Below are 18,174 nucleotides of genomic sequence, written 5' to 3'. Positions count from 1 at the left end.
GTCTCTTATTAGTTGTTGGTTTGTAGTTGTTGCTTTAAAGCACGGCATTCTGGGTGTTCTGCAGAAGTGTGAGCAACACCATCTGTCTGTTTGAGGCTGGTAACGTTACAGGAATTGGCTGTTAGAGATGATGGAGCTGTCAGCGGCTCTGTGGAGGGCTTATGGGACATGCAGAGGAACGCTTTCTCTTCAAAGCCTAGTGAGAATCCTACATTAACAGCACTTTTAGGCATCAAAGTTACGTTCACAAATTCTAAGGCAGCATCACATGTATCCTTTATGGATAAAGCAATCCCAGAATGCATTGCAACAAGCTCAGTGACTTTATAAATATAAAATATATTAATTAAAAACAAATATACATACACACGTATGAATGTATGCATGCATGTATATATATATATATATATAATATATAAATATTTTTACAATTTAAAGTAATGGTTTTCTATTTTAATATAATTTAAAATGTAATTTATTTCTGTGATGCGCAGCTGTATTTTCAGCATCAATACTCCAGTCTTCAGTGTCACATGATCTTCAGAAATCAGTATAATATGCTGATCTGCTGCTCAACAAACATTTGTTATTATTATCAGTGTTGAAAACAGTTGTGCTGCTTAATATGTTTGTGGAAACTGTGATACATTTTATTTTTCACGATTCACAGATGAACAGAAAGTTCAAAATAACAGCATTTATTCAAAATAGAAATATTTTCTAACAATATAAGTCTTTATCATCACTTTTTATTAATTTAACACATCCTTAACTTTTTAACAGTAGTGTATCAGCATATTAGAATGATTTCTGAAGATCATGTGACACTGAAGACTGGAGTAATGATGCTGAAAATACAGCTTTGATCACAGAAATAAATTACATTTTACAATACATTCATATAGAAAACGGTTATTCTAAATTGTAAAATTATTTAACATTTTTACTGTATTTTTGATCAAATAATTGGTGAGCTTTTATTTAAAAATATTTGTAAAAATATAAGCAACCCCCAATTTCTAAACAATGGTGAATTTGAATTTCACTCCAGTAAGCATTAAAATATTCCACAAAATGATTTTAATTTCAATAATTTTCTTAAAACAAATTTTTCAATATTTTTTAGATATTTATGGATCAGAACGCACAGCAGTTTTCAAACCAATGTTTCTCACCTCTACGATGCTGCGCAGATCCCTGACGTACATTCGCTCCGTCTCGATAATCTCCATGACGACACGATCCACGTATGTGAGCTGAGGGTTGGGCGCCATGGTGACGGTGGCGAACGGCGATGGAGGGTCTGGGGTCACGACCGATGGTTCCCCAACCGGCCAGTCCAAGCCGAGCAGCTCCGGAGGACTGAGCTCCAGGTCAATATCAGCTCCCACGGACCGTGCTGTCGGCGAGCCGCTGTTGCCCTCGATGGACGACTCGGACGAGACTGTGGACACGGCGTTGACCGACAAGCCGTCCTCTGAAGGCTCAGTGCTGGACAGCGAGCAGCAGTCTGCGGACCGTGGATCGTGACTCCCCACAGACGAACTGGTAGACAGACGATGACATTCTGCTGGAGACAAACAAAACAAGATTTTTTGCATGCTTTCAGCATTATTTTTCATCTTAGGGTGATTCATAATAACATGGGGCTGGGCGATAAACCGATAACGATAATTATCGCGCGATATAAATTTCCTCGATAAACGATAACAAGAGTTATAAATGTTTGATATGATGTTTATGCGGCAAAGGCGGAACGAAAGAGCGCTAGTCATTTGAGCTTCACTAGAGCAGATGTGTTACTCACTGATGAGTCTCTGAACAGCGCTGTGAGATCCAGCTAGGGATGTAACTGTATGAAAATTTCTAATAGCATGTTGAAATATCTAACGTAAATGTTCAAATAAAGCTTCAAAAAAGCCACACACAGGCTGAATGTAAATATAAGTCTCTGTAAATCCACTCGCTGACAGCAGGTGGCGCTTATGGACAAGCTGAATTAGAGCCGTTTCCCGTAACCTGTGTGGACAGAGCAGTATTGTGATTAAGAACACTTCCTTTAGGTATCACATGGAGCGAAGATGAAAACAAAATGCCGTCGAATCATTTCTGAATTCATTCATATATTCATTTGAATAATTCCCTTAGCACTCTTTTAAAATCTCCCAGCTTTTCCGCCTTGTTTTCACTCAAAACTAAACTACTCTGCTGCTGTCTGCACGTGAGACCGTTACTGAAAACTGTGCTTTATGCTGGACAGTATTTATCGCGAGTTGTTCAAATCACGGTAATCTAATACAGTTTTAATGATAATTAAAAGATGAAACGGTAATATTAACCATGGGGAATTTAATCATTATTTATTGTCAAACTGGTAATCGTTACATGCCTAGATCCAGTGTGAAGCTCTTGAATTCAGCGAGGAACACAAATAACATACACGCAGATGAAACAGCGCTGACAAGAAGACTTTTTAAATCTACAAATCGCCATAATTTAGCATTTACTGTAGTAGCACTAACTGCTCCATGTCAGAAATGTGGGTATTTGTGTCGAATTGTAATATATTATTAATGTAGACATGTATTAAATGCATTGAAGGAGGAGTAATGGAATATAATTACAGTATTTTTTGTGATTAAGCTATAGCGTTTAAGCATTTATAAATGTATTTAGACTACTGTTTTTCATAAATACCTACAAGCCATATTACATTTTTACCATAGTATTGACGTGCTATATTTGTGGTTTAAACTGTGATTATCATGATCTAAATGTATGCTACTATGGAAAACCAATGGTAAAAAAAAACACCTCAAACAGTCAGAATAATTAAATTTCACCATATAAAAATGAGATTTCTACAATTTTTACAGATATTACGGATCTGCATCCTAACTCAAGCTACTATCAAATGTGTATTTCTAAGAGACAAAAAATGTTATAGGCCTATTATTAATATTTTCAGGCAACACAAACTTGTTTCTTGATTTGAAACAATATTACTCATTACTAGAACATGCAGAACTAAGAAATTATTTTTTTCTATTAAGATATTATTTTAAGGAAAAATGACTGGAAAAGTGTAAAGAATTCAAAAATGACCATAAAGAATAGTTGAAACCCACAATTAACCATCGGGTTTTTACAACTTTCACATTGGAGCAAAAATCTGCCTTTAAACTCGAAAGAAATAAAAATTTTACATTTAATGTGATAATATCGATATCGACTGATATAGAAAAAAAAAAAAAAGTGATAATTTTTTGGTCATATCGCCCAGCCCAATAATAACATGATTATATTAATCAAGTTTTTTCATTTAAATAATCTACTAGTGCTGGTCTGTATGATTAAAAATCTGTATCACTGTATTTTATCAAATTTTCTGCCCGTTTCACTATATTGTTTTCTTTGTATTACTGGACTTAGATTAAAAAAACGGTGGTAAAATCAATGAATAAAACTAACAATTTAGATTTTTTTTTAATGCAAGCAAATGAAAAATTTAATAATTTCCTTTATTTTTTGGCAAAGTGCTGCACAAAAAAGGTTTACTGTTTAAGTTAAAACATTAAAACCTAAAAATTAAAACAAAACAATGGTTCGATATTCCTTTAAAAATTAATTGTATTATTATTACTACTGCTAATAATAATAATAATAATGTCAAATACAAATTTACTATAAAAACGGTGGTAATCAATCAAATCAATTTATAAAAATAACAATTTGGTAATTTTTAAAAACTTAATCAATTGAAAATGTTATAATTCCTTTTATTTTTTGGCAAAGTGTAGCACGACAAATGTTTACTGGATAAAAAAAACGGTGGTAAAATCAATGAATAAAACTAACAATTTAGATTTTTTTTTTATGCAAGCAAATGAAAAATTTAATAATTTCCTTTATTTTTTGGCAAAGTGCTGCACAAAAAAGGTTTACTGTTTAAGTTAAAACATTAAAACCTAAAAATTAAAACAAAACAATGGTTCGATATTCCTTTAAAAATTAATTGTATTATTATTACTACTGCTAATAATAATAATAATAATGTCAAATACAAATTTACTATAAAAACGGTGGTAATCAATCAAATCAATTTATAAAAATAACAATTTGGTAATTTTTAAAAACTTAATCAATTGAAAATGTTATAATTCCTTTTATTTTTTGGCAAAGTGTAGCACGACAAATGTTTACTGTTTAAACTAAAACATGGACAAAACAATGGTTCGATATTCCTTAAAATTAAAACCATTGTATTATTATTATTACTACTGCTAATAATAATAATAATAATGTCAAATACAAATTTACTATTAAAACGGTGGCAATCAAATCGAATGGGACGAGACCGGGTTGAGCTGCACTAGAGAAGGCAACGAGTGTCATCACTATGTCGGAGACACGCTAGCTTTCCAAAGCCAGACGAACTTAGAGTGGTTACAATCATCCGGGTTGAAATCGCGCTCAAATTGATTTGATTTTGACGCAATATTTACACTGAAGCTCGCAGGCAGCTATGGTGAGGCGCATGACATTTCCCGACCAATCACAGCACTCACCGGCCCAGCTAACTGACCACAACACACACCGGCCCAGCTAACCAATCACAGCACACACCGGCCCAGCTAACCGACCACAACACACACCGGCCCAGCTAACCAATCACAGCACACATCGGCCCAGCTAACCAATCACAACACACACCGGCCCAGCTAACCAATCACAGCACACATCGGCCCAGCTAACCAATCACAACACACACCGGCCCAGCTAACCAATCACAGCACACATCGGCCCAGCTAACCAATCACAACACACACCGGCCCAGCTAACCAATCACAGCACACATCGGCCCAGCTAACCAATCACAACACACACCGGCCCAGCTAACCAATCACAGCACACATCGGCCCAGCTAACCAATCACAACACACACCGGCCCAGCTAACCAATCACAGCACACATCGGCCCAGCTAACCAATCACAACACACACCGGCCCAGCTAACCAATCACAGCACACATCGGCCCAGCTAACCAATCACAACACACACCGGCCCAGCTAACCAATCACAGCACACATCGGCCCAGCTAACCAATCACAACACACACCGGCCCAGCTAACCAATCACAGCACACATCGGCCCAGCTAACCAATCACAACACACACCGGCCCAGCTAACCAATCACAGCACACATCGGCCCAGCTAACCAATCACAACACACACCGGCCCAGCTAACCAATCACAGCACACATCGGCCCAGCTAACCAATCACAACACACACCGGCCCAGCTAACCAATCACAGCACACATCGGCCCAGCTAACCAATCACAACACACACCGGCCCAGCTAACCAATCACAGCACACATCGGCCCAGCTAACCAATCACAACACACACCGGCCCAGCTAACCAATCACAGCACACATCGGCCCAGCTAACCAATCACAACACACACCGGCCCAGCTAACCAATCACAGCACACATCGGCCCAGCTAACCAATCACAACACACACCGGCCCAGCTAACCAATCACAGCACACATCGGCCCAGCTAACCAATCACAACACACACCGGCCCAGCTAACCAATCACAGCACACATCGGCCCAGCTAACCAATCACAACACACACCGGCCCAGCTAACCAATCACAGCACACATCGGCCCAGCTAACCAATCACAACACACACCGGCCCAGCTAACCAATCACAGCACACATCGGCCCAGCTAACCAATCACAACACACACCGGCCCAGCTAACCAATCACAGCACACATCGGCCCAGCTAACCAATCACAACACACACCGGCCCAGCTAACCAATCACAGCACACACTGGCCCAGCTAACCAATCACAACACACAATATGATCTGGATGGACTAAAGAAGAATTTGCATTGTGCATGTTAGTTATCTAATTCCACTTCCAGATAGTCTTTGACTTCTTCCTGGAGCTGCTTTAATTCCCAGGAACCCTGTACTGTGTTGTGGTTTACTGTAGGTTCATTTTCTGAAATGCTTTTTGACATGCCCCGATTCCTGCTCTTCATACTGACATAAAATCCCCTGGAATGTTGAAATAAAGGACAATCTATTGGAGACAGTCTGACAGGGACGGATTTTAGGGTCGCAGGCTGATGTCTTATACTCAAGTTATTATACTAGAGTTACGCGAGTTATTATGGTTTAAAAACATGTAAAATGTCAATAAACAGACATCACGGATTGCGCAGTCCTCACTGGATGCATGCAAAAACACAAAACCAATATAGTCGGATTCATGAACAAATTACTCTTATGAACCAATGAAAAAGACTTGCAACACTGCAAAATGTGATGTTCTTGCTCAATATTTTTGTTGTTTTCCAGTGCAAATATCTAAATATTCTTAAAACAAGATGCATTTACTTGCGATGCAAAATGAGTGAAAAAATTATCATCTGCCAAAGATGCACAAAAAATGTTTTTTAAAAAGAAGTTATTTTTTGAAAATAGCAAACATTTTTCTTGTTTTAAGCATAAACTCACCTAATTTTTCAACCTAAGTTTTTCTCATCAAACAAGCCTTAGTATCTTAATTCAAAAGGAAAACATTTTAGTTGAGATGCAAAATGACAGATATTAAGTCTTGTTTGATGAGAAATTGTTAAAAATTAGGCGAGTTTATGCAAACAAAAAACAAAAAAAAAATCTGCTAATGGGGTGTCAAAAATAAATTCGGTTTTCATTTGAATTAAATTTAATCTTTTTTTTGTTTTACTCCATTAGCAGATATTTCTTATTTAAAGCATAAACTCACTTCATTTTGATCATTTTTTCAGAAAACAAATTTTTGTCATCAAGTAAATGCATCCTAATTTAAGAATGTTTAGATATTTAGTACTGGAAAAAAAAAATACAGAGGAAGAACAGCTTTTTTGCAGTGTTGAGTCTTTTTGACTGATTCATTCAATGACCGGTTCATAAGAGTCATTTGTCCGTGAGTCGTAACCGTTTGAATCAGTCAGGTGACTCATTCAATGAATCGTTTAGAGAGGTTATTGACTTATTAAACCTTCTAAAATAATCACTAATAGAATCTGAACCAGAAAGAGAGTCATTGATAGGGATGTAACGATTATCCGCGAGCCGGTTGAAAATCGATTCAGATATGTGACGATTCAAATCGGTTGAGATGCTAAACAAATCGCGATTCATTTAAGGGTAGGAGTTTATATGAATGCATGTGTGAGGGGAACTTACTGTCTTTAGAAAAGTTTAGATGGTATTTTTTCTTTTCATCTGGCCTCTGTATAATGCATATTAAAGTTCATAAGTGCAGCGCTGCTTTGTTTACTGCGGTAACCAAGGAAACGCTGCATCATTGCTGTTCATAAGCGCAGCGCTGCTTTCTTTACAGCGGTAACCAAGGAAACGCTGCATCATTGCTGTTCATAAGCGCAGCGCTGCTTTCTTTACAGCGGTAACCAAGGAAACGCTGCATCATTGCTGTTCATAAGCGCAGCGCTGCTTTCTTTACAGCGGTAACCAAGGAAACGCTGCATCATTGCTGTTCATAAGCGCAGCGCTGCTTTCTTTACAGCGGTAACCAAGGAAACGCTGCATCATTGCTGTTCATAAGCGCAGCGCTGCTTTCTTTACAGCGGTAACCAAGGAAACGCTGCATCATTGCTGTTCATAAGCGCAGCGCTGCTTTCTTTACAGCGGTAACCAAGGAAACGCTGCATCATTGCTGTTCATAAGCGCAGCGCTGCTTTCTTTACAGCGGTAACCAAGGAAACGCTGCATCATTGCTGTTCATAAGCGCAGCGCTGCTTTCTTTACAGCGGTAACCAAGGAAACGCTGCATCATTGCTGTTCATAAGCGCAGCGCTGCTTTGTTTACAGCGGTAACCAAGGAAACACTATCATTGTTGTTCATAAGTGCTGCGCTGCTTTGTTTACTGCGGTAACCAAGGAAACGCTGTATCATTGCTGTTCATAAGTGCTGCGCTGCTTTGTTTACAGCGGTAACCAAGGAAACGCTGTATCATTGCTGTTCATAAGCGCAGCGCTGCTTTGTTTACAGCGGTAACCAAGGAAACGCTGTATCATTGCTGTTCATAAGCGCAGCGCTGCTTTGTTTACAGCGGTAACCAAGGAAACGCTGTATCATTGCTGTTCATAAGCGCAGCGCTGCTTTGTTTACAGCGGTAACCAAGGAAACGCTGTATCATTGCTGTTCATAAGCGCAGCGCTGCTTTGTTTACAGCGGTAACCAAGAAAGGCTTTAAGCGCCACCTGCTGGCAGAGAGTGCATCTGCGTCTCGTTCAGCTCGTCTGCTGTTTCATGCAGATATTTTTATGTATAGTTTCACAAAACTGAAGTCAAACCATTCTGTTTTTGCTTCGAAACCATACAATCTAATTTAGATTAAAAACTGCTTGTGTTGCATGTATGCAGCATCTTTGTTTGGATCGTGATTAAAATGCAGTGGTTGCCTCTAAGTTTAAATGGAAAGAGCACAAGACAAAGCTTTAGTTTGTTTATATGAAGAGATTTCTTTTATTTATGTTACTTATGTATTTGATTTGGGGCTTGTTTGAAAATTAAAATTTAGTTTTGTTATTTACGTTTACACTATATTTAAATTGTCATTTAGCAGACGCTTTTATCCAAAGCGACTTACAAATGAAGACAATAGAAGCAATCAAAACCAACAAAAGAGCAATAATATGCGAGTGCTATATTAGTATATTATTATAGTTATATTTCAATTTCACAAAGAAATGTGCAGCATTTTGTCCAAGCAATAATAAAAGGACAAATCTCATTTGTGAATCGAATCGTGAGTTGAGTGAATCGTTACATCCCTATCATTAACGCATCGGTATTAAAGTAAACCAGCAGTCAGTGTTTGCGCAATAACAAAAACACACAATATCAGGCATAACAGCCTGGGAAACTGTAGTCCTATAGATCAGTCATTTCCTGAAACATGTCTTATACGGCTCTGATTAGCTCTTTCTGGGCTTGTAGATGCACGATACGAGTGAGCTCACTATATGAACCTGCCCGTCTTTAATGACGAAATCCAACCGCAAGTCTCCACATGAGCGACGCACTCAAACCGTATCCTTCTCGGCTCCATGACTCATGGATCACATCTTTCCTATCATACAGGAAAACTATTCATACGATCGATGAAGCAGGTGTGTTGAAATCTGGTTTAGTAAAAGTAAGTTCTCATTTCCTTTCTGTCTTTGGTAAGAGTGTGACCATCATCTCTGCTCGTCTGAGGAAGTGAACACACTCAATGCAAACAAACCCCGACAGACAGCAGATCTCGCATCACAACAGCTCTGAACATATAGGAAAGATTTAGTTATAAAGTCTGAGAGCCGACATAATGAGGGCTAAAAGAGGCCAGACTTACAATGGACACGCAAACATCAAGAAATATGAGATATCTATGACTTTTAAACTATAAACTTAAGAAACAATTCATTATAAAACAAAAATAAGACTTTGGACATTATCGATTGTTTTTTTTTTTTAATACTTGCATTGAAATTTGAATGTAACAACACACCTAGATTTGAAAATATCTTGTTAGAATTGGAACAATTTATAAAATTGCTGAATCAATGAAAGAATTTATGAAATTCGTATTGAAATGTTACATTTATAAGCATTTTTACGACACCTATATTTGACAATTTCTTGTTAGAAATGGAATAATTTATAAAATTGTTGAACGAATGAAGAAATGTATGAAAATTGTATTGAAATTTTACATTCATAAGAATTTAAGGCACCTAGATATGATTTCTTGCTGTAAATGGAACAATTTATGAAATTGTTGAAACAATGAATGAATTTATGACATTTTGTATTGAAACTTTACATTTACAAGCATTAAGACACCTAGATTTGATCATTTCTTGTAAAATTTCTATACAAATTTCATAAATTGTTCCAAGAAATCATCAAATCTAGGTGTCTTAATGCTTATAAATGTAAAGTTTCAATACAAAATTTCATAAATTGTTCCATTTATAAGCATTTTTATGACACCTAGATTTGAAAATGTCTTATTATAAATGGAACAATTTATGAAATTGCTGAAACAATGAATTTATTAAATTTGCAGTGAAATTTTACATAAGCATTATGACATCTAGATTTGACAATTTCTTGAACTTATAAAACTGTTGAAAGAATGAAGAAATCTATGAAAACTGTTCTGAAACTTTACATTCATAAGAATTTAAGACACCTATATTTGACAACTTCTTGTCGAAAACAATGAAGCTGTCGAAAACAATTAGATTTTTTTTTTAATTGTACATTCATAAATATTTTTAAGATGCATAGACGCAAAAAAATATTTTTAGAAACGAAACAACTTATGAATCTATTAGGATCATTAATAATCAAAACAGTAATTTATTTCGAAACTGCTACAATGTGACTTTTCCTAAGACAAAATGAGCTATGAACAACTTTATCAGGACTAGTTATGATAAAATAAGACAAAAAAAACAAACACACAGCAAAACCAGTGTAGTCTGACTCACGAGCAAATGACTCTTTTGAACCAGTTCAATGAATCATATAAAAAGACTCCGAGAGGTTCTTGACATATCAAACCTACTAAAAGAATCAGAACCAGAAATTTCTGTCGTTATCTCAGTGAATTTAGTTTCGCAGGTGTTCATGTGGCGTTAAATGACTTCATCAGGACTAGTTATGACAAAGTGAGACACTGTAGAGCATCAGATTCCAGGGAAAAGAGATCTTTTGGGAACTAAAACAATGAGCTTCTCATCAGAACATGACGTTTATGACTGACCCGTCTCATAAAGGCGCTTCCTTAGAAATCCACCATCCAGTGCATTTGAAAGGCAATTAAAAACAGGGTGCAGTAGGATGAGCAGCTCACAGTCATCAATGACAAATATGAGAAATAAAATATTAGAAAACTATTAGAGCTGTGCAGCAGCCTCTTGTTTCTTACTGAACCATTTAGGTTACATAGGGTTTTTGCACCTGGTTCTTTAAAAGCACTTTTGCTTTTCTAAAGAAAAAGAGAAATCAAGCTTCTTTGAGGAAACTAAAAAGTTCTCCAATAACACTTAAATTTAGTAATTCAGCCATTCAAAGCAGTTTAATTAAGTAACACTCGCTGATAATGATAATACACCTCAAAGAAACCATTGTTGAAACAATAAAAATTCAAGTCTTACAAATTATTTTAACCGTTTCAATAATTTCATAAATTGTTCAATTTCTAATTTCTAGACTTGAAAATGCTTGTGTAAAACTTCAATTCAAATTTCATATAATTGTTTTTCACACTCATAAGCATTTAGATTTGACAATTTCTTGTTAGAATCATTTATGAAACTGTTGAAACAATACAATTTAAATTCATATTTCATGTTTGTTAAATTGTTTCAGCGTTGCAACAATTTCACAAATTATTCAATTTCTAACAAAATATGGTCAAATCTAGGTGTCTTCTAAACATTTATGAGCTTAAAATTTCAATTCAGATTTCATAAATTGTTGCGATTGTTTCAATAAATGTATAAATTATTACATTTCTAACAAAATATGGTCAAATCTAGGTGTCTTAATGTTTTAAAGTGTAAAATTTCAATTGAAATGTTATAAATTGTTGCACTGTTCCAATAAATTTATAACAAAATATTTTTTTTTTTAATTGTACATTCATAAATATTTTTAAGATGCATAGACGCAAAAAAATATTTTTAGAAACGAAACAACTTATGAATCTATTAGGATAATTAATAATCAAAACAGTAATTTATTTCGAAACTGCTACAATGTGACTTTTCCTAAGACAAAATGAGCTATGAACAACTTTATCAGGACTAGTTATGATAAAATAAGACAAAAAAAACAAACACACAGCAAAACCAGTGTAGTCTGACTCACGAGCAAATGACTCTTTTGAACCAGTTCAATGAATCATATAAAAAGACTCCGAGAGGTTCTTGACATATCAAACCTACAAAAAGAATCAGAACCAGAAATTTCTGTCGTTATCTCAGTGAATTTAGTTTCGCAGGTGTTCATGTGGCGTTAAATGACTTCATCAGGACTAGTTATGACAAAGTGAGACACTGTAAAGCATCAGATTCCAGGGAAAAGAGATCTTTTGGGAACTAAAACAATGAGCTTCTCATCAGAACATGACGTTTATGACTGACCCGTCTCATAAAGGCGCTTCCTTAGAAATCCACCATCCAGTGCATTTGAAAGGCAATTAAAAACAGGGTGCAGTAGGATGAGCAGCTCACAGTCATCAATGACAAATATGAGAAATAAAATATTAGAAAACTATTAGAGCTGTGCAGCAGCCTCTTGTTTCTTACTGAACCATTTAGGTTACATAGGGTTTTTGCACCTGGTTCTTTAAAAGCACTTTTGCTTTTCTAAAGAAAAAGAGAAATCAAGCTTCTTTGAGGAAACTAAAAAGTTCTCCAATAACACTTAAATTTAGTAATTCAGCCATTCAAAGCAGTTTAATTAAGTAACACTCGCTGATAATGATAATACACCTCAAAGAAACCATTGTTGAAACAATAAAAATTCAAGTCTTACAAATTATTTTAACCGTTTCAATAATTTCATAAATTGTTCAATTTCTAATTTCTAGACTTGAAAATGCTTGTGTAAAACTTCAATTCAAATTTCATATAATTGTTTTTCACACTCATAAGCATTTAGATTTGACAATTTCTTGTTAGAATCATTTATGAAACTGTTGAAACAATACAATTTAAATTCATATTTCATGTTTGTTAAATTGTTTCAGCGTTGCAACAATTTCACAAATTATTCAATTTCTAACAAAATATGGTCAAATCTAGGTGTCTTCTAAACATTTATGAGCTTAAAATTTCAATTCAGATTTCATAAATTGTTGCGATTGTTTCAATAAATGTATAAATTATTACATTTCTAACAAAATATGGTCAAATCTAGGTGTCTTAATGTTTTAAAGTGTAAAATTTCAATTGAAATGTTATAAATTGTTGCACTGTTCCAATAAATTTATAACAAAATATGGTCAAACCTAAAATGTCTTAAAAACGTTTATGAGTGAAAATTTGCAATTCAACATTTTTCATAAATTGTTTAATTGTTGCAACAATTTCATAATATATTCCATTTCTAACAAAATATGGTCAAATCTAGGTGTCTAAATGTTTTAAAGTATAAAATTTCAATTCATGTATTTCAATAATGTATAAATTATTCAATTTCTATCAATATACCGTCAAACCTAAATGTCTTAAAAACGTTTATGCGTGTGTAAAAATTCCATTTACATTACATAAATAGTTTAATTTTTTTTTCTAACAAGAAATGAGCAAATAGAAGTGTCTTAAAAATGCTTGTTAATAAAAAAAACATTCAAAGTTCATAAATTGTTTCACACTCAGGTTTTTTATATTTTTTTAAAGATGCTGAAAATGACATTTTATATCCAACCTAAAGTGCTCAATATTATAACTCTAAGAGCTAATGAAATGATGTTAAATCAACAGTTCATTAGTACAGAGCTAATGATTAAACGCAGTGTTTGAGCTCTGCTGACCTCCACACACACGCACACACACACACACACACACACACGCGCACACACACACACACACAGGATACCCAAACACACCTGACACACAATTATCATTCTTTCACAAGCATTGGTTTGAAACACCATCCTATACAAAAATCCATGACGCACGAATGACAAACGCTCATCCCGACAGACTCACATCTGCTCAGACAGGCAGAGAACAGCCACAGGAATGACTCAATACCGATTCAATAATAGACATATAAATCCATATTTTAGCCACAGGGGCGATGCAGTCAGATAAGCTTTACAGGACCGATTTGACACCATTTGTTAATCTGAAAAATGTGTTAAAACACCCTGTATGGAGGGAACTCAAAACTCTGATCACTTCAGCTCAATCCCTTATCAGTAAACAACTCTATGCACACTAAACCAGCCAAAAACAAGCATTAACCCACAAACCTTCCTGTCTGACTGTGAGAGTTCAGGATTGTGAACACAAACAATGATTAACTCACCTCAAGGTGAGTGTAGTATTTGAACACACTCACCAGCTCCAAACGGCTCGAGATAATGATGCTAACTTCAGCAAACAAACCGCACGCAGAGAAACGCATGCTCAGATGAACCTGGTTTCTGTCTGGATTCGCAGACGTTTCTGGAAGCGAACGGAATTGCTGGAATTCCAGGGATTCTCGAGCGCCGAGGTTTGATTTTCAAAGCCTGAATTCCTGAATCCTTAGAAATAACACCGACTGTGAGAGCGCTGAAAACACGCAAACACGCTTCCTCTTCACCTGAGCATCAGTTAGAGGCAGAAAATGCAAACGGTAACAGCTCAGAATAGATCTGTGATCACTAAATACAGCATGTGAGGAACGTCAGATTTATGCACAACTTATCAATAATTTTATAACTTATTTGTAACCTTCAAATGTAAATGTCTTAAAAACATTCAAATGCCATACATTTTATGCATTACCCATGCACTTTATGCTTAAATTATGCAATGAAACTATTTATATTGAAATTTTACATGCATGAGCATTTTTAAGACTTCTAAGATTTGATATTTGTAGATTTGAAACAATACCATTTCAATTCAAATTTCATATATTGTTTCATCAATTGTAAAAACTGAATTTCTAACAAAAATAAAAAGTCAAATCTAGGTGTCGTACTTTTATGAGTGTGAAATTTTAATTCAACTTTCATAAGTGGTTGCACGGTTTCAATTTCATATATTTTTTTTCAGTTACTATCAAGATATGGTCGAATCTAAAGGTCTTAAAACTTTTTTTATGTGTCATGTATGCATCATGTATGCATAATTTTTTCATGCATCATGTATGCACTTCATGCATAGTAAGTTTTAAATACCCCTTTAAGACATCTATACTGTAAAAGATGATTTTTCACAGTTGTCAATAACACAAAGATTATTGGAGCTCTTTCAAAAGAAAATACTTTTTTACTTTTCCTACTTCAATGTGTTACTTTGCTGTTTTTTTGTAATTATACGGTGTATACTACCATTACAAATGCATGCTTTTAATCATCATTGACGCATTAAACTGATCAAAAGTGACAGTAAAGACATTTATAACATTACAAAATATTCCTCTTTCAAATAAATGCTGTTCTTTTGAACTTTATATTCAAGCATAAAATATTATTTTTATTCTAGCAGCAGATCAGCATATTATACTGATTTCTGAAGATCATGTGACACTGAAGACTGGAGTAATGATGCTGAAAATACAGCTGCACATCACAGAAATACATTACAGTTTAACAGATATTCACATAGAAAACAGCGGTTTGAAATTCTAAAAACATTTCACAATTTTTATTGTATTTACTGTATTTTTAATCGAATAAACGCAGTCGTAGTGAGTAATCCAATGTCAAATTCCAGTTAGACTGCACACATAATAAATCATAAAGGACTGGCGCTGAACATGTAAAACATAAAACACATTAATGATCTCTGGCTCGAAAACATCACATTTCCTTCCAGCAAGTTCCAATCAGACTCGCGTCAGTCAAACTGTAAAAGCAGCCGATGCAAATTTCACACAGAACAGCATCAGTATCTGCCACAACCACGTCTGCATAGTCAAAGCAGACAGCAGTGACGACAGGAGATCTGATCATGAACACGGTTTCACTCATGCAAATGTTACACAACATACAGCTCCAAACCTAAAAATACACACATTAAGAACTGAAAAACGTGCTGCTATGAGACTGCTTACAAAAAAACGTTTATAATATAATTTCTTTAAAAAAAAAAAATGAATGAATAAAAATGTACTGACCCCAAACTTTTGGTCTGTAGTGTATATTGTTAGAAAAGATTTCTATTTTAAATAAATGCTCTTCTTTATAACTTTTTATTCTTCAAAGAATCCTGAAATATCACCGGTTCCAAGAAAATATTAAGCAGCACAACAGTTTCCAGCACTGATAATAAATCAGCATATTATACTGATTTCTGAAGATCATGTGACACTGAAGACTGGAGGAATGATGCTGAAAATACAGCTGCACATCACAGAAATACATTAAACGGAATAAAAATTAAATAAAATAAAAAAATTAAATAAAATAAATAGTGAGACAAAGCACATACAGAAACACAGAGCAGCCTCCGTGAGTATAACATCACTTATTTTTTTAAATAAAAAATAAATAAAATATTTCATGTTTTTCCACTTGTGTTTGTGCTTTTCTCGTTGACATTTAAGAGATGTTTAGATGGAAATTAGCGAGGCGGACCGGCGTCTCTCTGAGGCCCAAAATATACTCGACACCAGTGGTCACCAACCTTTTTAGGCCCAAGATCTCAGACCTCAGCCTTTATGAAAGACAAGATCTACCTATTGAAGAATTGATAGAAAAAGACATCCCAGATTGTACTTCAAATTTGAGGCCTTTACTTAGTATTTTAATTAGTGATGCGCCGGTCATAGCTGATTCAGAATTCAGATTTTCTTTTCTTTATTTTTTCTTTAACTAGCATTAAATTGGATTCTGATACTGATATTTAAGCAAATTTATTCATTGGCTATTTGCTTTATAACAAACAAACTGGCTTCAAACACAAATATCTAGCCATTTGAAATTAGAGGCAACCACTGCATTTTAATCATGATCTGCACGGGCAGGCGTTTTTGATTTGATTTAGATTAATTTCAGGATTTAAAACAAAAACAGAATGGTCTGACTTTAGGTGTTATTTATTTATTTGCTACATAAAACATCTGCACGAAACAAAAACAGCAGGTCTGAATGAGACGCACTCTCTGACAGCAGGCGGCGCCTATGAACAGGGTTGCCAGGTTTTCGCAATAAAACGAGTCCAATTGCGTTTCGAGGGGAGTTCCCCTGTAAAAATCGCATTCCGGGGGTAAAATACACGTTTTTTGGCGGGGATCTTCCAGTAAAATTCACATTCCTAGGACTAAATATCACGTTATTGGGGTCGTTTCAACCCGCGGACATGAACAACAACCCACGGCAACAGTGTTAAAGTAGCCCAATTCTGCAGGAAAACCGCGGACTTGGCAACACTGCTTATAAACCGGCTGCACTATAGCGTTTCCTTGTTTACCGCTGTAAACGAAGCAGAGCTGCGCTTTATAAGGAGAAGAAAATGTCATTGCCATCGAAACTTTTCTCAAGACAGTACCCTTCAGTGATACATTAATATAACCCATAAACGTAATGCATTTTTGTACTTCTTTTACAGTTTTTTTCGGGATCTACTGGGACAGTGATCGACGGGTTGGCGACCACTGCTCTACACGATGCAAACGCTTTTAAACTCTTCAAATCACAGGGGGTTAGTTCATTTGAGTTTCCCCTCTTTTCTTCGCTTTCAAATGGTGCCGTGCGCATTTTACTTTCACTTTCAAATTAGCACCAATTCGGCATTGATTCAATTCAAGCAACAACAACAACGTCAAACTCAGAACTTTTGTTAACAAAATGAATAAAAATACACCATATATGCCTAATAAAAGAACAAATTACTTAAGCTACACAAAGTTTAAATGGGTATATAAAAGTGAAAATCAGCAAACACTGTGGAACCAAATAAATAAGAAACATAGAACGTTTATTAGCAAAACGAATAAGAAAGCTTGGAGGCACGGCATATAAACCTTGATGTAAAATAAAATAAATAAAATGCACAAAGTTTAAATAAAGTAATCAGCAAACACTGTGGAACCAAATAAATAAGAAACGAATGTTTAAAAAAAAAAAAAAAAAAAAAAACTTCCAGTCAATAGGCTTTTCAAAATCTAAAATATTGCCAAACAGGCACCTTTGCATTTCCTTTCTAAACAATCTTCTGCCATTGTCTTGGCTTTCTCACCTCACTCTTATCAGTCAGCTCGACTCCTCACGTGATAAATAAAATCTGACTCCTGCGCCTCCGTCGTTCGCGCACGGTTCGGGACGCTGTATTGAGAGTTTAGTTTTTAAAAAAGTGTCTGTCCTCTAACTGAACTAGGCTAAATGATTTTTGTTACTATAAAAAAATCTAAACGACGGTGGGGGGG

General features: G+C 35.2%; 1 protein-coding gene across 3 annotated transcripts in view; it reads right to left on the bottom strand.

Moving 5' to 3' along the window:
• LOC107560184 (pleckstrin homology domain-containing family G member 3-like) overlaps window positions 1-18,174 on the bottom strand; it is a 62,428-nt gene that overhangs the window by 30,008 nt on the left and 14,246 nt on the right. For 2 of the 3 annotated variants that reach the window (XM_016244293.1, XM_016244296.1), the window contains exon 2: window positions 1,176-1,570. In XM_016244293.1, the coding sequence (XP_016099779.1) occupies window positions 1,176-1,570 (395 nt within the window). The remainder of the gene's footprint in view (window positions 1-1,175; window positions 1,571-18,174) is intronic. The other variant, XM_016244294.1, reaches the window with a different exon arrangement.

Source organism: Sinocyclocheilus grahami, unplaced genomic scaffold (genome assembly GCF_001515645.1).
Source record: "Sinocyclocheilus grahami isolate Dianchi unplaced genomic scaffold, SAMN03320097.WGS_v1.1 scaffold713.1, whole genome shotgun sequence".
Lineage (NCBI taxonomy): Eukaryota > Metazoa > Chordata > Actinopteri > Cypriniformes > Cyprinidae > Sinocyclocheilus > Sinocyclocheilus grahami.
Note: the sequence above shows the minus strand (reverse complement) of the source record. Positions and strands in the feature narration are given on the sequence as shown.